Consider the following 19,801-nt stretch of genomic DNA (forward strand, 5'->3'; position numbering starts at 1 on the left):
TGTCCTTTTGTTCTTCAGTCTAGTTGTGGAGGATGTCGCTTCACTGGCCCATGTTGGTATTATCATTGCGCTCTTCCCGGGTGAGGCAGTCGCTCGCCGGCCGTTGTACGGCCTCTCATGCTGGCTGGCAGCCACTCACGGTAGCTTATGGCAGCCCATTGCAGCCCCATCGCCAGCGACTCACAGCAGCCCAGCTCCAGGTCGAGCTGTTGTTCACCATCTTAGCTGTAGAGGGCAGCGTCACTGACCCTTATATGTGTGATCCGAACCGGGGTCCCAAGCTAGCTCTTAACCAATGCGTCACTCGGCTGGCCCTAATTGTTCCAACTCTTGAACTTACCTTCTGCTTTCATTTGTATGTCTTTGAAACTTGCCTATTCCTGGAATCTCTTTCTCACTTCCTCTCTCTCCCCAACTTCTGCCTGGTAAAACCCACAGGCTTTACAGCTGGAGACACCTTGGAGCCTGTGGGGGCTTGCTCCCTCATGCTGTAAATGAAGAAATGGAGGCCCAGAGGCACAGAGGTCACCTGAGGTCGCACAGCTTACAAGCTTCATTAGCCGTGATCGAATATAGTGTTTTATTCCTTTCCTGTTCATTCTTCATGGTACACACATTTCCTCTTGAAGCCTTCTTGTACCTGTAAATCTTGAGTGTAGGGGTGGACTCTAGAGCAAGAAAACGCGCTCAGATCCAGATTCTGTCTTACAGTCTTGGGCAGATTACTTAATATTTTTGTGCCTCGGTTTCCTCATGTGGCAAACGGGGATGCTGATAGTGTCCACCCGTTGGGCTGTTAGTGGAGGAGTGCCTGAACTGTTATTTGGAAAACACTGAGAAGGGGCCTGGCACATAGCAGGTGCTATGTGTGTGAGATCAGATACGACAGGGGCTGTGCATCACGGCTCTGAGGTTTGCAGCAAAGAACCCCTGGGGTTGGGGCATTGGAAGCAGGATGCCTGCCAAAAAGGTCCTCCTTTGTGGGGTCTCCCCGCTTGTGCCCACCTAGGAAATGCCCTGCTCCCCTCCCACCAATGGCATCGTGTGTGTTACTCTCATAGAACCCATCCCACTTGGACTTGTTTGGTTCCCCCTCATAGACTAAACCTCTGTAGGGCTGAGAGTCTTACTCAGCTTTACCGTCTAATCACAGTTCCCAGGACTTGGTGGATGTCCAGCTGTTGTTACGTGTTGTGGAATAGTTGAAAAGAAACACTCGCTTTCTGCCAGAAAAATACCCAAGCCTACTAACTGAATCAGTTGACTTGTTTCCGCTGACATCGTTGTCTTGTGTCATTAGGCTGGCTGCCCTTCAAAGAAAGACGATTTTTTAAAAATTTCATTTCATATATTAATAGTATATAAATTCAAAGTATATACTGAGTTGAAATGCGTACGTGAGTTTGTACGCACATGCACACACGCACGCACGCAGAGGATGCTTCGGTTTCCTCCAGCTTTCATAGAAAGAATTCAACCTGAAGGCAATGGGAGTATCTGGTTGAGTTGTGTGATATGCAGACTCAACTCGGTGGTTCATGAACCTGTTATTCTTGCCTAATCATCACCCTGGCCTCTCATTCCAAGCATTAAGCTCCTTTCAGGCAGGAGGAACGCAGCTCTCCTTTGTTTATAAGCAGTGTGCTGCAGAACTATTGCATCACCATAAAATAGGCCGTGTCCTTGGGCATCAGACTTGAATTTGAATCATGGGTTCTGCTGCTTTATAGCTGTGTAACCTTGAAGTCTCAGTTTTCTCATCCGTAATATGCGGACAATACAGACCTCATAAGTTTGCTGTGTAGAGAAAATGCCTGGTATGTAGAAGGTACTTGGTTAGTAAATACTTGTCACCACCCTAAAATTACACAGCAGTGAGATTGCTTTTGTCACAAAGGTAAAGGGCTTAAGGAGGCCCCTGGGGAAAAATTATGTGGAAAACCAATTTACTTAATGTTTTCGTTGGTCACATGGTGAAAAAATTATATTGTTTTCTCTTGGCAAGACAGCCGAAAGCTTAGTTTGTTCTGTCCACGTCTGAAACCGCTATTGGCCAGTGCCGATGGTATAGAAAGCCAAGGTCATGGACACACAGGGTCCCCTGCCCTCACTCTGTGTAGTGTCTGTGAGCGGATGGGCTCAGGGGAGCCGTGGCCACATGGGTACCTGTGTCAATCAGGCCGGGCAACACAGCATCAGCTCCATCTTTTGTTTTCTCATTAGGAAGATAGCTTATGGAAGAAGAATGATGATGTTAGGAGTTCTAGTTGAGATCAGTGTTTGGAAGTTGAGGCAAAACTGTGTTTCGATGAATACTATATTGAGCACATTGGAAATACTAACTTCCGAGGCTAAAAATCTAGAAAGTCTGCTTCTCCAAGAAGGCCTTCCCCACGGAAGCAGCGTTGTCAGGCGTTTCTGGTTTTACTCAAACGGAGCTCTTTGGGGTGACTGGTGTAGGTGTCTCTGCTGGTCCTCACCGTGGGCACCACTGGCATTGGCACGCCTCCTTTTCCTGAACTGGGTTTCTAGCCACAATGCATCATCCCTGTGTAAATCAGGCGATTTCACTGAAGTCCTCATGACCTTATAGGAAAGAAGGTGTATCCGAGAGCAAAAGTTATTTTCTGGGCCTTGAATTGCTAAGAACAGTAAAATAAAATCAGGTAGTTGCGTACTTTTCGAAGTGCCTCATCATTTGATCGATTGTATTGTGGTGATTATAAGGCAAATATCTGGAGATCTGTAAAATTCCTCCCATATAACCTTTTGAGAGCCTGTTTCTCTGTTGAGTTTTCAGATCTAATTCAGTTCAGTGGGTATTAGACTTGTGCTGTGTGCCAGGCCTTACAGGATCCTTGCGCTTTCATTCTTTTTACTTTGTTCAAACCGAACAGCTGTTGTTCAGTACACATTGAGACATTCAGAGACAGTTCTATGCTAAACACAGTGTGCAGGTATGGTGGCAACCGGGATACACAGTTGCCCGCTGTTTGGTCAGGGAGCTACTTCATATCTGCAAATAACAATTAAAGAAGAACTAGAAATGGCGTTTGAAGACCTTTGGTAGGTTGCTCAGAGGAAGGAAGGTTTTTTTTTTAGGGAGGGGAACTTGCACATCATGCAAAAAGAGCAGAGAGGACCCACAGGTGTTCTCCTTTCGGCCGGAGGACTCAACTCTAACGCTGTCTTTTTTTGCTGCTTGTTTCTCCAGGTCACAACTGCTGCGAGACCGTGAAGGTGCTGCTCTGTGCGTCCAAAGAGGGCCTCCCCGTGTTTGTGGTGGCCGAGGAAGACTTTGAGTTTGTCCAGGATGAGGCTTACGATGCGGCCCAGTTCCTGGCAACCTGTGCCGGGAACCAGCAGGCTCTGAACTTCACCCGCTTCCTGGACCGGTCCGGACCCCCATCTACAGATGTGAACTCCCTGGACGAGAAGGTTGCCCTGGCGTTCAGACACCTCAAGCTGCCGGCAGAGTGGAATGTGTTGGGGACAGAGCAGACTTTGCATGGTGAGAATGTAAATGACCCCCAAACAGATGCTGAGGTTCCTTTCTTCCTGCTGTCTTCACATCTTCGAGGTAGCTGAATAAACCTCACAGTTAACAGTAGTAAAGTGCCCTTGATGGTTTCTCTTTTAGGTTCTTCAGCTGAGCCGTCAGACCCAGGAGCGAGCTGCCATAGCCATTCTCACTTCTCATTGAAAGTAGAGAGGGGCGTAGCACCTTTCTGTGGGTCTGGCTTTCGCCCTTGAACTCAAGTACAGGAAGTGATCCATTCTTCTTCCAGTAGCGGAGTAACTTTTTGTACTTTTTTGGTGTTTAATTGTCAAACACATGGTTTCCATCGCGGTATTCCGAAGCTGTCTAGAAATTCCATGGAGTTGGAGGAAAGGAAAGTTAGGCGGCGGGTGAGGGGAGCATGAGAGCAAGCGGAGCTCAGAGAAACCCCACACTTGTTTAACCAGAGTATTTTCACTCTTAATGTATCTGCTGGCTTCCCATATGACAGTGCGTTGAAGGGAGGGCTCCACTTTTTTAAAAACACTGATGATAAATAAAAAAAAAAAAAAAACCACTGATGAAGTGAGTATCTATATATGTTCCTCTTACTCAGGCAGGGGCTTTCCCTGCGTAATTATTCTTGTGGCAGATGATTTCTAGTCGCTGTCATGGTTTTATATACAGAGAGTGCCAAAAAAAAATAATAAGTATACACACTTTAAGAAAGGAAAATCTATTAAAATTGTAATACTCAATATATACTGATAACAAAAGATGAATACAAGTCACGTTTGACTTCTGTAGTTACAAGAGGTGCTCATAGTGGTTCCCATCAGCGTCCAGACCCTTCTGATGACGGCAAACTACTGCTTGAGCAACGGTGACCAAAGTGTCCACTTGTATACACTTGTTTGGCACCCCCGGTATATGTTTAAATGAAACAATATATACCTGGTTTCCAATAAATAACACCCTTTTTTCCTCCTGAGTTCAAATCCGATTGAAAGGTTTAGGAGTTACCCAGCTAGAGATGAAAACGTTTGCTTTGTTACTGATGAGAGCTAGGCTGGAAGGCTGACGTTAGCTCTCCTGCCCGAAGGGTTTGCTTGTCCTTTCTACTTTATCTCTGAGAAACCTGGACAACCAGCGTCCACCCAGCTCTGATTAATTACTGTGTCCTGTTGGAAGAGCAGACCAGAAGTCACCCTCTCTGCAGATCTGGAGGGGATCTCTGCAGATCCAGAGGGGACCGAGCCAGGGGCCTGCCCAGTTCCCATTCCCCCAAACCCATCAAATAAACGTATTGTTCCGCCCCTGGAAGAATGGTGGAGTATGGGCCAGCTTTGGCTCTCTTAAATCCACCAAGTGTAGCAGGTGAGCCTGTGCCCAGCTGCCCGAATGCTGCCTCCTACCATCAGGGCCTTCGCGTCAACATGCTACCAGGGCACCCTGCCCAAGTAGAGATTAAAGAAAGTGCAGACTCGAAAATCAAGCCAGGGAAGAAAGCGTTTCTCCTTTTCTATGTCTTACTGATGTAGTGCCCAGGAACCCTCTGCATTGCTGAGACCTAGAGACCAGAGCGTTTGCTGTTATAATACATAGGGCCTTTTCAGAAACCTAACGCTGGGGCTGAATGCCTCCAGCCCCACGGCCTGTATCGGTGTGGGAACGGTTATTGTGGTTGTCATTTATAAATCAGCATCAAGATGGATTGCGTTAGTCATTTGTGGGCTTATGGTGTTTTTATGGTCTTGTTTTGTCTTATTTAAAGAAGGCACAGGAATTGGGTAGTTTGTTCATGTTCCCATGATGAAAAAGAAATACAGTCGGCCCTTGAACAACACGGTTTCGAACTGCACAGGTCTACTTAACACGCTTGTTTTTCCTCCACGGTTGGGAATCCATGTATGCAGAGGGCTGACTTCAGTCATGTGCAGGTTTTAGACTGCGCGGGTGGGTGCCCCCAACCCCCCGCATTGTTCAAGGGTCAGCTGTGTTAAGAAAAAGCCCAGATCTGAAACCTCAGGCATAAACTTCCCCTTCTCTGGGCCTTAGCTTCCTTGTCCTTAATAGGGAACTGGTCAGCTTTAATATATTTGTGGACTTTCCATGTGCTTCTTCAGTTTCTGTTGTACGAAGTTGGTCAAACAGCACTAGCGAAGGCTGCATCGAATTTAATTTTTAGGGAAATGCATTAAAAATCTCCATCAGGTACCATTACGCACCTCTTAGAAAAGCTGAAATTAAAAATACCAAGTTCTGGCAAGGATGCAGAGCGGCATCTCGGACCCAGCTGGTGGGAGCGCAGAATGGTATCACCACTTAGAGGACAGTGTAGCGGCTTCTTAGAGCTTAATGCATTCCTAAGTGTGCATTTACTGTTTCACCCAGCAGTCCCACGCCTGACTGTTCATCCTAGAGAAATGAAAGCTTATATTCACTCAAAAAATGGTTGCACAAATATGCCTAAAGCAGCCTTATTTACAATCATTGAAAACTGGAAACAACCCAGGTCCCTCTCAGTGGGTGAAAATATACACAAGCTATGGTACGTCCACACAATGGAGTACTACTCAGTAACGAAAAAAGGAACACACTTTGACACATGCATCAACCTGGATGTATCTCAAGTGCATTGCGCTCAGTAACAGTAGTCAGTTTCCAGAGGGCATTTACTGTATTATTTCATTTATATGATACTCTGAAAAGGGCCAAATTATAGGAATAGAAACGAGGTCAGTAGCTGCCAGGGTCAGCAAACTGCGGCTCGCGAGCCACATGCGGCTCTTTGGGTACATACATGTGGCTCTGAAGTAAAATTGAAAATTAAAATAAAACTATCATAGTTCCATTTATAATTTTTTTTTTTTTAAGCTGAGCCATCCTGCCACCTGTTGGCAGCTCAGCGGCTGCTCAGCTCGGGCCGGGCATCGAACTGCTGTTGCTCAGAGCTCAAACTCTTGAGCGAGCTCTTAACCAACTGAGCCACTCGGCTGGCCCCATTTATAAAATGTTTAAAGGGTATTATTCACATAATAGTGATTATATAAAAATATAGTTACAGCTCTCGAATAGTTTTAAATTGTTGTGAAGGATGGGATTGGCTCTTCCAGGGATCGGCCGACTTTTGAGACGGAACGTACCCAAAGAGCCGCAAGTGGCTTGCGAGCTGCAGTTTGCCGACCCCTGTTCTAACTCATAGGGTGTATACCCCCCAAAAGTGAATTTTTTGTACCTATATTAAAAATAACTAAAGGAACAAAAGAAATTGAACAAGTTACATGTGTGTTCTGCGAGCTGAAATGCAAGGAACTTGATAGACCTGCCTTAAAGTCCACACCCGGGATCAGGATTCGGATTTCAAGCGCTAGATCCTGCAGTTCTAACTGTTCTGTTCCTCATGGGTTGGAATCTATGGACCCTGGGTATTTTAAGGGCAGAGTCGCTTCAGTTAAGAGGCGCTTGCTTGCTGGTGAGGGAAGAATGTAGAGGAATACTCGGCTCACATCGTGTTGTACATCACATGCTTTTAAAAGGCATTTAAAGAAAGAATGTATGAAGTAAGCTTATTGCCTGAGGTAATAATACAGGTAAATAGGGCAGCTTCTTACATAACAGCTTGCTGTGAAAAGCTAGGATGTTTACAGGTGTTCCAGCCTAATACTTGTAAAAAGGGGTCAGGTAAAATGGGTGGTTAATCCTCTCTTCATTGTTTGGGTGCAGTGCTTTTTCACTTTTTTAGGTCAATGGCTCCTTTGCAAATAGCTCAGATTTCTTCTCAGGAAAAAATATAATACATATAGGTGTCCACCTGCAAAAATTTACATATAATTTCAGGGATTCCTAGGCTCCCTCTAGCTCCAGGCATGAACATAAAGCCTAAAAGTCCTGGTTTAGATTTTATATTTTAAAATGGAAAGAACATAAGCAGGGGAGTCTGTTTGTTTATATACTGGCTTCATTGCAAGAGTTTGTGCAAAGCATTTAATCAATTTCTTCATCTGTAAAATGGAGGAAAACGTATTTGGATTGTGTGTGTGTGCTCATTGGTAAGCTTTACATTTTGAGTACGCCAGGACCACTACGCAGCAACCTTTTAGAGGCAAAGCTTTGATGAGCCATGACGAGGTAAAGTAACACATCTGACGAAAGGATAAAACAGGACAGCACAAAAAGGAAAGGCACTTCGAAGCAGAATGAGAGAGACTTGTTTTTCTTTTGCTTTAACTTATTTCTGAAGTTAATCCTCACTTTAAACATGAGCGAGAGGGAGTTTGTCCATTTTCGTTCTTCCAAGTGTGCTTTAATCTCCAGTTACATAAAACGGCCTCTTCGCTTTTGGCCTTAGTTCTGCCTTAAATGCAAGTAATTAGGATTCATCTGGGTGTGGAGGGTGAGTGGTGGGATAAGGATACCTTCCCTCTGACTTGGGGTGTCTTCCCCACTCTCACGTAGTGGTCTCAGCTCTTCAGTGTGTCAGTGGTTATGGAAAACTGAATTAAGATGGGTTTTCTCCTGAAAGAACCACATAGAGTAGCAACCAGTCAGCATGCCTCTAGGTGACAGGCTGGGCCCTTTGAAGGCTGGCTCTGAAAGCAAGATGAACTCCTCATTTTTCTTCAGCGATGGGATTGTGTAACTAAGAGAAGCGCAAGTCATCCCTGGGGGTGGGAGTTCTCCCCACCAACAGAAATTTAGGTGGAGAGCAGAAGACCTGTTGAAGCTAAAAGCAGCCTGTGCGTTGTCAGTTCTGTGTGTGATGTGGGTTACTAGAACCTCAGCCATAATTATTTGCGGTTTTAGTTTTCACACCGCTCCTAGGTTGTTGATCGCTTTTCGTGGACATTTTTCCATAGCTACACTCACTAGTATTTGTGTATTTTTTTGAGCTGTCAAGCTGCTAAAAAACAATAAACTGTAAGGACCGATAGGGGATTATTTTTTCTTCGCAGGGGATTACTATCTATTGATTCCAAGACAAGCAGTTGCTAATAATGGCAGAACTTGAGCTCTGCAAGGTCTTGTTGCCTTTCCGACCTGGATTGTGTCACAAGGTTACAAGTGTCCTTTTCCCAAAAGCCCACGTCACCCCGGCCTGTTGCCGTCCTTCCCCATGCGTTGTGAAAATGCATGCCTCATATGGGACTTCAGGTTTATCTGAAAGGCAGTACAGAATAGGAGAAAGAAGAGTGATTTGGGACTCGCACAGATACAGATTCAAAAAGTACTGTGAGCAGGGCCTCCAAGTAGTTTGATGGGGTAGGAAAGGTACACAAAATCTTTGATTACGATATTGTTCATAGAACTTAGAATATTTTGCTTTGTCAGAAAATCTGACAATTTGGAAAAGATGCAGCCCCCCTAGCACACTCGTCATGGCTGAATGCTTATGGGCACATCGGCTTTCTCGGCAGATCTGGGGGACTGTGTATGTAGGGGCTTCCAGCATATAAGCAGATAGCAAGCAGGACCTAAGACATTTTCTACTACCTTCATTGTGGGTAGAAGCTGGACTTGCATAGAGATTTTTCCAATTGACTCTGGGTAAACAGGAAAAGCAACCAGCCAACATACAGCCTCCAAAATGGCATTACAGCATAAAGGAAGTGGAAATGTATCATGAGTGTGCAGATGGAAGACCCTCTGAGTATCGTTTTCTTTAAGCTACCAAAGAAAAACTTATAAGAGGTTTTCCATTCTCTAAAAGATCGAAGAAGGCAGGCCTATTATGAAATTAGAGAAGGAAGCAACAAGGAGAAAAATAGATTTAATGACTATGTCAATCAGGTTTCAACCAGAGAATCAACCAGTGGGAAGAAGAAAGATGTACTAAGATTTATTACAGGGCATGGCGTGTAATTTATTACATGATTGTGGGGGCTCACTAAGCAAGTCCAAAATGTGTAGCGCAAGATTAGAAGGCAGGGGCAAGCTCAGACCCACCAGCATGAGCCACAGCCGTCCTCAGACAGGAGGACGTGGGGACCCTTAGCAGGATGGAACCCTTCGAGGACACCCAGAGCCATCCCCCACTGTCGGGGTTTCTTTTCTCTCCAGGGGAAACCTCAGCCCTGCTTTTAAAGCCTTCCAACTGGTTCAGGCCTACCCTGATTATGCAGGATAATCTTCCTTATTAAATCAACTGATTAGGGGCTTTAATTACATCTGCAAAAAAGCCATCACAGGGAGGGCAAAGATGGAACGGGAGCCGGCTGAAATGAAGCAAGGACATCCAGAATCCTGGCGCTTAATTGAATTCAAACAGGGGACAAAGGACCCAATTGACATCATAGGAAATTCACTTAGCAATCTGGAAAACACAGTTGAGTAACTCTCAGAATACAGAGGAAAAAGACAAAGGATCATGAGGGGGGGGGGATACAGATATAGAGAGTAGAGAACAGAGATGGATCCTAAAATCTGAATTCTAGGTGCTCTGGAGTTGAAACTGATGCAAAAGGAACAACAGCAATAATGGAAGATATAGTGGATAAAATTGGTTTTATTATTGGAGGAAAACATATGAAAAGATGCTTTTAAACCACACATGACCTTGCTTGTATGAGTGCTTGATTGCTTGATTTTTACAAAAAGAGACAGGGGTGGAGTAATGGAGAGGGCATGGTTTCTAGACTCAAGACAGAAGAATTTTCAAATCTTGCTGACTCTTGCTGTGGTCAAATTATTAACCTGTCTTTGTCTGCAAAATGAGATAATTAGAGCTCATAGGGGTTATTTTGAGAATGAAAAAAGTTAATACAAGCTATTTAGCCCATGACGTGGCACTTAGCAGTATTACTTTTCTTGTCATTTGATTGCTGAAAGAGGGTGACCTAAAAGCAGATGTGGCACCTGCTGCTGCCAATGACCTTAGGATGAGATTTGGGGAGGATATCGGTGCCGGGATTGGGGTGCCAGCTCTGAGCAGATGTATGGCCTTGTTGGACCTCTGCTCTTAAATGCTGGGCTGACTCAGAGCAAATTAAGGATCACAGGATGGGGGCGTAGAGAACAATATTTCAGGAAGGTGTCACCTCTAAGGCCGGAATTAACCAGTGTCTGAAACAAATCACACAGTTCCTGGTCAGTGGTCATTGGCTTACTAGGTTTTTTGTTTTTGATAAGGATGCCAGAGGGCTTGTGAACCCACTGTAAGGCACAAGTCCGATGGGAAATTTGATCTTTTCTGAAGTGTCTTTCCGTCCTTTGGTCTGGCCTTGCCACCTGCTCTGAGGTATTGATTATTAAAATTTGTACCTCCTGATGTAGTTGGTTTTTTCTGGGTGTTGATTTCTTTCCAGCCCTGTGCCTCTGCTGAACCATCCTATACGTCCTGCAGTCAGTGTGCATAGTTCTGTAGGGAAAATACAATCTGAAAGGTAGCACTTGCTTCCAAGGAAATTTACCTTGGCAGTAGGCAGACTAGACTAGCATACACGTGACATTAGAAAACAGTGCAGCTGGATGTGAAAGCACAGGTTCAAAGACGTGTCCATCCTTACTGGGTGTTCACATAGAGAAGCATCGAGGACTTCGATGTGAGGGGAAAACACCGGGGTCCCAGACGTCTGCGAATGCTCAGTGAGGAAGTTGACGGAAGCCGGGGAGAATGAGAGAGGTCGGCTAAGCCCGAGAGGAGGGAAGCAAGGCAGCAGTCCAGGGCACCATTCCCATGCCAGCCTCTGAGTGGTGCTTCCTGGAGCTGAGTGATGGACAGCCTAGGGGCCGTGCACCGCGCGGCCCTGCAGCTGCCTTAGCTCCCACCATCACAGGTTGGCACAGAAGGATGCCTGAGGAAGAGAGAGTGTTGCTAGCGAACTTGGAATGTAATTACAGAGAACAGAGCAGGGAATGGGAAGGTACCTGGCACTTAGTATCTGCCGCAGCCGGTCATCATACTCGCATTTTACCTACCTCCGCCCATTCGTTACTGCAACCCTGGGAGCGAGGCGACGGCACCCCACTCGAGGGAGGCAGACGTTGAAGCTCAGACAGGTTGAATGGGTTATGCCCGGTCACACAGATGGCAGATGCCACACTGGAACCCACATTTGTCTGACGCCAAAGCCCTTCCTCGCTTCACCACTCTCTGAGGGACCCCCTACACCAGAGCCTCCCTGTCCTAAGCCCCCAGACGTGTTTTTCTTCCGAAGTTAATTTGTATATTATCTTAGAATTAGTCTTTCTTCTTATGCCTGGAGATGCATTTCTTTCTTTCATTAAACAAACCAAAAGAAAAAAAAAAAAAAAGAGCTGGCAGTGCCAGCAGTTTGATTTGCCCTTAATATGGGAGAATAAAAAGACTTGAGTGTACTTAACAAGCAGAACCTGTTTTTACTGTTTAACTAGCCAGCTCCTGTCTGGGTATTATTTTTTTTAAAGTAATTATACCCTGTGTGATACACCCATCTAAGCTCTAAGCTCCGACAGCTTCTCGCCTTGGAGCCCCATGTTGGGAGGCCACATCTACCTATTTTTTTTTTTTAATGTGTGGGGTCACCCTTGCAAATCTGCCTTCATTAAGTCGTTGAACAAATAAATGCATTAAATCAGAATACAGAAATGGTTTGATTTTCTTGTGCGACATTCTCCTATTGGAGCTTTTGCTTCTCGTACTTGTTTATTTTGTTTTTACTTGAGAGCTGTTTCTCCCCGGCCACAGTAAAATTGTTCCTGTTGTATGTTGTAGCGTAACTTTAGGATCCGAGGCCCTCGGAGGCAGTGGTGTTTACCTGCTTTGCCTTTTTGTTGGTTTGCTTTCTGTTTATACATTCTCCTCTCACTTCTTTTTATTTCCTGCTCTGTCTACAGATGGTGGCCCCCGGGAGACATTGATGCATTTTGCTGTGCGGCTGGGCCTGCTGAGGTTGGCGTGGTTCCTGTTGCAGAAGCCAGGTGGCCGCGGAGCTCTCAGCATCCACAACCAGGAAGGGGCGACCCCTATCAGCTTGGCCTTGGAGCGGGGTTATCACAAGCTGCACCAGCTTCTAACTGCGTGAGTGCTCCTTCCTTTTCCCTCCTCTCCCCACCAGCCCCACCCCGATTCACATTCCCTGCCCACTTGGCATCTCAGCGCGAGTTTGCCACAAATTAAAACCTCAACTCCTGCCTGGACGATGGTAAGCCTGCTCCTGCTAACCCCGTCGTGCCTGAGAGTGACAGACAGACGTAAGTCATATCACCGTTTCTTCTCTCCTCTGCCTCCCTGCCCTCACTGCTTCTTGCCTCTTCTGTGTTACTGAAAACTCCGAATAAGTGTGGTTTGTGGGGGTAGCATGCCATTGCCACGTATCCAGTGTATCCCAGGTCCGTGCAAGAGGAAACAGTTTTTTCGCGCCATGCATTTTTTTTTTCCTGGTTGGCCTTCAAGACTTGAAAGGGTTAATGAAAAATGAATACTTTAATATAATAATTGCATGCAGAAAATACACTGAGCCACTGCGATTTGGTTTGAATATAATTTCTGTGAATAAAGTCAAGAGCCATGGTCTTTTTCTATGAGTAGCAGTGAAAAGCAACTGAGTTGTCCTGGAAATGCGCAGTAGGAAATCCTGTCTGCAGGTTCAATTGTTATACATTCTGACTCTTCATAGAGTCCTTTGAAGGAAGGCTGTTAGTCAAAACATTTGAGGAATTCTTTTTTCTTGTGTAAATAGAGAAATAAATGCGTTAAAACAGGGAACATTATTTTCCACTGGACTGTTTATAAAAGGCAGAAAATTTCAAGTATAGTTTTTCCTCTCATTTAATATATTTTTTTATTGTTTTGTGATCATCGTCAAGTTTTCCATCACGTAATCTGAACAAGAATAAACCCCATTGGATCTATGTTCTTTAGCAATTGAGGGACCCTTATAAATTAAGTCGGAATTCCCAAGTTCTCAGCTATTTTGCTCATGTCGGACTTAAGTTGCAGTTTATTTTTTACCATTTTTAGCTGTGTGTGTGTGGGGTAGCCTGCAAAGGATAAGACGAGATCTCAAAATGTAATGCTACTTAAGTACTGTTATATAAACAGGTTTTTGGTTTTGTTTTTTTGTGTTTTTGCTTTACCTGCCAAGCTTATAACTTTCCCAGTCAAGCCAGACAGAAGGTTGTTGGCAGAAAACTTTCTGACGGGTTCTGCAGATCCAGTGACAGTGGAAGGGGGTGTTCATCTCAAATGAGCTTCGGACACTTGAGCTCTCTTATGACAGTTTTCCAGGGAGCGATAGCTTCCATTCCTTCGTACTTCCCATCTGGCCAGTGATTGGATTCCCTCCGCTCTTTGCCTCACGACTTAGGAAGACAGGCCTTGTTCCAGCGCTTGAAACAATTAACTCAGTGTAACTCCCGCAGTTCAAATGCAGTTCCTCTAAATGTAATCTTCGAGCTCCGAGTTTCTGCTGGGAAGCAGAGCTGGTGAAGGATTGCCATCCAAATGGGGAAATGGAGTGATTACAACAGCTCCATTCTGTGCTGGGTGCGATGTCACAAGACTTATTGCAGCTCAGCTTGAAGGAAACTGGAGTGTGTTTGTTCTTGGAGAAGAGCTTTTGGCTTGCTTCACAGCACTACCTCTGTTACATGGGGGAAAGCCACTTATCTCATTTTGAAGGGAAATGAGGAAGGGAAAGCCAGCTTGAGAAGTCCTCAAGTAGAGGACTGTGAGAGGAGAGTAAGAGCACCTAGCTGCCCATCTCACCCTGAACTTGAATTCTTCTGGCCGTGACTGTTCTGCAACGGAGAAAAAGTGCTCTGAGTCATATTAGCAATTTAAAAAAGGTAAGGGGGTGATTTTACTAAATCCCTCAGTCTTGCTGTGATATTAATCAGTAGCTTTGCCAGACTTCGAACCATAAAGAGTCAGGAAAGGTCACCTTTGACAGATGAGAAAGCTGAAACCTGGAGAGGTAAAGTGACTGGATCGGGGTGACAAGATGGCAGGGCCGGAAATGGATGCCAAGTCTCCTAAGAGGCTGTCCAGAGCTCCGCCCACTTCTAGGATTCTCACCAAGGGGCCCAGGAATCCACCTTCTGGGGTCTGCATCCTGAGAAAGTACAGGCCAAACTTTATGCATGTGTGTTTCTGAGTAAAGAGTTTGTTTTGCGAAATTCACAAAGAGGTTTATGGAATGTTAAGACTTGCTTTTTACTGTATGAGGGTAATTTTCAAATAGGTTACTAAACTCTGGTCTTGGGTGTTCTTATCACTACCTCTTTAAAAAAATTTTTTTTTTCCATACAGGCCTATCTCTTTTCAATTAATGTGAAATTGAAGTATGGTTATATGCATTTTATATTTATTAAATAACTGTTTACATTCCAGTCTTAACTAAGAAGTCTAGTGTATCTAACTCCATTTATACCTTTCCCAAAAGAAATTTGTTGTTTTTATTCCTGGCTGCTTACCCTGTTGGGGGTTGGGGTGGGGGGATGGAATGGGAGTGGGAAGAGGGCATTAATGCTGATTAGAGTCCAAGTTCTTTTTGTTTTTGTGTATCCAAGGCTTATTTTGATACACTGAGCCATGTCTGTGTGAAAATTCGTTCTGCTGTGCTTGGAGGTAGGAGTCTCTAAATAAGACCCATGTCTATAGAGAACTTTTGAAATCGATATTAAATCCCACCAGACAGTAATAATTATTCAGGACAGTTTTGACAGTTTTCCTTCACTCTAACCCGTTACTGATACCTTTCACTTAGTTCAGTGGCAGGGAAGGGAGAGAGTTTATTGACTCATTGGTCTTTTGCTTTAGCTTATATTTGGATCTTATATTATGAATATGGATGTATTTGTGGTTAGAAAATTCAGCTTGAACAAAATGGTACCAATCTTGTCTGCGATATCTTACCCGTAGAAGAATACCCAGAACATCAAGGCCTGCTCCTGCTTTCAGGCTGATTCGCAGTCTTCTCCCCCATTTTGGAGAGGAGTTAGTTGAATACCCTGCCCAGGGCGCCCTAATTGGTGATGGGTAGAGTAGGGAGAAAACCAAGCCTTGAGGCTCTCAGTTTAGTGAATGCTAGGAAGTGACGATATTAGATGCGTGTTGCATTGGAGTCATCTAATAAGGGATGTTCGAGCCAGACGCCGATACCTCACTCACACCTGACAGATGTTGGGACTGGGATCACTCACCTGGGGGAGGGAGGAAGCTGAGAGTAAGCGGCAGTTCCAGGTAATGACCACATGTGCAGCCTTTGGAGCCAAACCCAAGCTTGCATTTGACTCTGCCATTTTTAGCTGTATTCCTTAGGATGCTTGAAGTAACTTCCCTCCCTAAACCTGAATTTCCTTATGTGATTAAGAAAAAGGATAATATCTACCTCTTGGGATGATAACCAAGTGCCTGGCGCGTGCATTGTGAAAAGCAGAGTTTATTTGTCACATAGATGATGCTGATTTCTTGGAGCAAATATAGGGGCTATAACTATTCCAGCTTGAAGAGAGATGGCAGAGTATGGTGGAATTGCTTAGGGACAAGTCTGAGCTTCGCCACTTAGTAGCCTGTGTCACTGGGGACAAGTCACCTACCCACTCTGGGTCTCAAGTTTCTCATCTCATGGATAATACCTCATCTGCCAATGTCACCCAGGGTGTTAGAACCAAGGAGATTTGTGTAGATACTTGGTTAAACTTACATAGTTATAAAATCAGTAAAGCCAAAGTTTACTGATCAGTGAAACTGAAATTCTAGTTTATCAGTCTATCTAGAGCATCTGTTCTGTAGCATTTATTCTATTGGATTGTCAGAAAAGTCATGACGTATTTTTTCTCTGTTTTCCGTTGCAAAAATGTGTCATGACTCTTCCGACAACCCAATAGTTCTCTGTGAGTTAAAATTGGTAGTAAGGCAGGCTAGCTTTGCATCCATGGTCCACCCTCGTGAAACATACGGTCTTGGGTGATTGGCTTAACCTCTCCAAGCCCAGTGCCTTGTTGGTAATTTGGGAAGAACCAGAGTGATGGTCTCAGAATGCTGAAAAGCTTTTATTCTCAACTGCCACAAAGAAGTAAATTTGAATATCTAAACCCAGTGTGTTGATTCGATGTGTCTAGCAACTCCAGAGGGCTATCTTCAGTGTGGGTTGCTTTGAGAAAGAAATGAAAGAATGCACATAGAGGGCGTGGCAGGAACTGACATAGATGTTATCTCTTCCTGCCCTTTTCCTTAATTTTCCTTCCTTTCTAGACATGCATCCATTTTCCATCCATAAGGAAATTTTGCCAAAATCTTGAAGCATTTTCCGCAACATTTGGATGTCCTTACTTGATAAGAGTTTGAAATTAATCCCTAGTGTAATAGATAATGCTTAAAAACGTGGTTTGGCTCCCCGATACATGCTGTGCTGTCCATGCCTCCGGCTTGATGGAACAGGGAAGCCTAGATCATTAAGGAATCATTTCCAGCGCTGCCGCCCATACAGGAGGAATATTTCTGTGAAGAATTTTAACTGTGGAGTGTTGACATAAAAGTGCTGAAATATTTCATGTGCCCGAAGAGGGAGTGTAAAAATATTTGTGCTCATAACTTCATCTCATTTTCAGTATCAGTTCAGCGTATCTTTATTGAACGCCTACAGTGCACTAGAAATCGTGGTTAGTACATTATAGGTAATATTTCATTTCAACCTTATGGCGACCTTTCTGAAGTAGGGTTTATCTGCGTTTTATAGATGAAATATGGAGGCTCAGAGAACTAAAGTCACTAGCTCAAGGCTTTATGGAAAAGTAGTAGAGCTGTTGGTACACATACATCTGTGGGAGTCAGAGGCTCTACAAAAATTTAACAGAAGGAGAGAGACTCAGAGAGGCCAGTGAGGTGCAGGGTGAATAGCACTTAATATGGAAATGGCTGTGAGTTTTTCATCTAGTTCCTAACCTCTACTTTCCTGAAGAAAACAGGATCCTCTGTATGAAACCTTACCTTTATATCACCCATCATATGGGCTTGAAAGTGTTGTTGGTTATACTCAAGCTTTTTACATTTTGATTCTCACAACGGCCTAATGAGTGAGGTGGACAGGTAACATTATCCCTGTTTTACAGTTGAGGAAACTGAGGCCTGAGAGGTGAAATGAGTTGCCCAAAGTCACAAGGCTGCAAAGCAGCAGAACCAGGCTCAGGCTCCAAGTCCAGTGATCTGTCCCAGCTGAGGTGACAGCTGTGCACATGCAGAACACAGACCCAGCCTGGCGTCTCACTCACAGCTTATTGTCGTCGTAGGCGATACTGGCCCCTCTCACATGGTTTGTGCCTGTCATTTCTCAAGTCCTCCTTTTGACACATTTGCACACGAAGCCTGGGTTCAGGGTCAGGTGGGAAAGGAACTACTCAAATGTACATATTTCACAATGGAAGCAAGTGCCATTGAGCAAGATGTTCTGTTAACACAGTGATCGCCTTTTTAGGGTCCTCTCCATGTACTTGACAAGTGGGTCCTCAGCGGCCCATGTTGTGCGAAACAAATTTAGAGCCTTTGCTTTTGATTTAGGAGGGGAGACAGTGAAATAAATGCACAAACTTACCTTCAAAGTAAGGGCCAGGGAGCAGGATTTTTTAATTTCCACCTTTGCATTCATCTGGCCTAAGCCCCATCATCCGTCCATTCGTCCGTCCGTCTGTCCATCCGTCCATCTACCCACCCATCCCCCTTCTCACTGTGTGATCAGGTCTTTGTGTTTTGGTACAGATAAAGAGGTAGAACTGAGTGGAAACTAGTAGGGGGAGAGGGCACTAACATTTTATTCCGTATTGAGTTCCTGCTGCATTGGTGCTTTTACGTGTGTTCTCATTTACAGCCTCGCAGCAAACATCTGAGCTGTCATGTGTACAGTCGGTTTTCTGATGCAGTTGAGAAAATACACCCAGAGGGGCTAAGTACCTTGCCCAAGGAAGGCCATACAGTTAATAAGTTGCCATTATTCACCAGCCTGTTTATTTTATTTTAACTTCATTGATAGAATTTTTGAGAAGTCATGTTTGAGAGCATCGTCAGGCTTACAACCAAACGAACTTCATTACAGTGCTTCATACATACGGTTTTCTATGGCTTTTTCTTCTTCTTCTTTTTTTTTTTTGGTAAATTTTCAACAGAAGCATTTAAAAAATCTTGATCTGTCATACTTTTTTGTTTGTTTGTTTTTTAAGCCATGAAAGTGATAATCTCAATATTTCCCTGGCTGGCAGCATGCAGGAAAATTGCAAGATGCACTTCCTGGGGATAATATTTGTATTGATATAACAGTGACACTTGTTGCCATTTATTGCATTTGGGTGAGGCATTTTGCATAAATTCTTGTATATTTTATCCTCTCCCCAGCCCTTTGGAGGAGGGCATATTATTCCCACTCCACAGGGCACCACCGAGCTGGTAGGTAATGGAGCAATAATTGGAACCAGGTTGTACCTCCAAAACCCATTAACTTCTACACTGCCTGGGACTTTCTGCGAGGATGGATTGGTGTTGGAAGTTGGTTGTAATGACGAAGCCATCCCATATGTCTCCTATTTCCTTCTGGTCACTTCTTTTCCCTCCCTGGTCTGTGCAGGCAGATGGCCCAGCCTATGAGTCTTCAGGCCTTAGAGCTTCTCTTCAAAGAATTGTGAAGTTACACAGCTTACTTAGCCTGTGGTAGCAAATTCTCTGTGGCAACAAACAACATGTAATTTTGAAAATATGTCTGACTTCACTGTAGATCTCGATAGAAGGAAACATGAACCTGGAGTACAGGACTTGATAGGCATAGGTGAGCAAACGAAGGATCAGTGGGCGCTTTTGCACCCTCTAAAAACACACACGTCTCGTAACCATTACACTTTTTTTTTAAGATTTTTTTTATTTTATTGGGGAATTGGGGGGATGGGAACAGACAAGTTGCTGTCATGTTTTTTTGTTCTTCAGTCTAGTTGTGGAGGACGTTGCTTCACTGGCCCAAGTTGGCATCATCATTGCGCTCTTCCCGGGCGAGGCAGATCAGTCGCCGGCTTCTGGACGGCCACTCACGGCCGCTGCTGGCTACACACGGTAGCCCATGGCAACCCACTGCAGCAGGGGCTGCAGCCTACGCCATGCTGGTGACCCACGGCAGCCCAGCTCCAGGTTGAGCTGTTGTTCAGCATCTTAGCTGTGGAGGGCAGTGTCACTGGCCCTCATATGTGGGATCCGAACTGGGGCCCTCTGGCGTCCCAAGCCAGCTCTTAACCATCGCGCCACTCGGCCGGCCCCCATTACACATTTTTATTTGATGAATTTTACGGTTTCCTTAAGGGTATACCAGTAGGAAGAATGAGTTGAAAATTTTACCTGCATTTCTT

At 44.6% G+C, this 19,801-nt stretch overlaps 1 protein-coding gene across 1 annotated transcript in view; it reads left to right on the forward strand.

Annotated features, from left to right (window-relative positions):
* Positions 1-19,801, forward strand: part of AKAP13 (A-kinase anchoring protein 13) — a 322,789-nt gene that overhangs the window by 138,481 nt on the left and 164,507 nt on the right. The window contains exons 4-5 of the mRNA XM_019666459.1: positions 3,215-3,511; positions 12,314-12,497. Coding sequence (XP_019522004.1) covers positions 3,215-3,511; positions 12,314-12,497 — 481 coding nt within the window. The remainder of the gene's footprint in view (positions 1-3,214; positions 3,512-12,313; positions 12,498-19,801) is intronic.

The sequence above is a fragment of the Hipposideros armiger genome, unplaced genomic scaffold (assembly GCF_001890085.2).
Source record: "Hipposideros armiger isolate ML-2016 unplaced genomic scaffold, ASM189008v1 scaffold_471, whole genome shotgun sequence".
Classification (NCBI taxonomy): domain Eukaryota; kingdom Metazoa; phylum Chordata; class Mammalia; order Chiroptera; family Hipposideridae; genus Hipposideros; species Hipposideros armiger.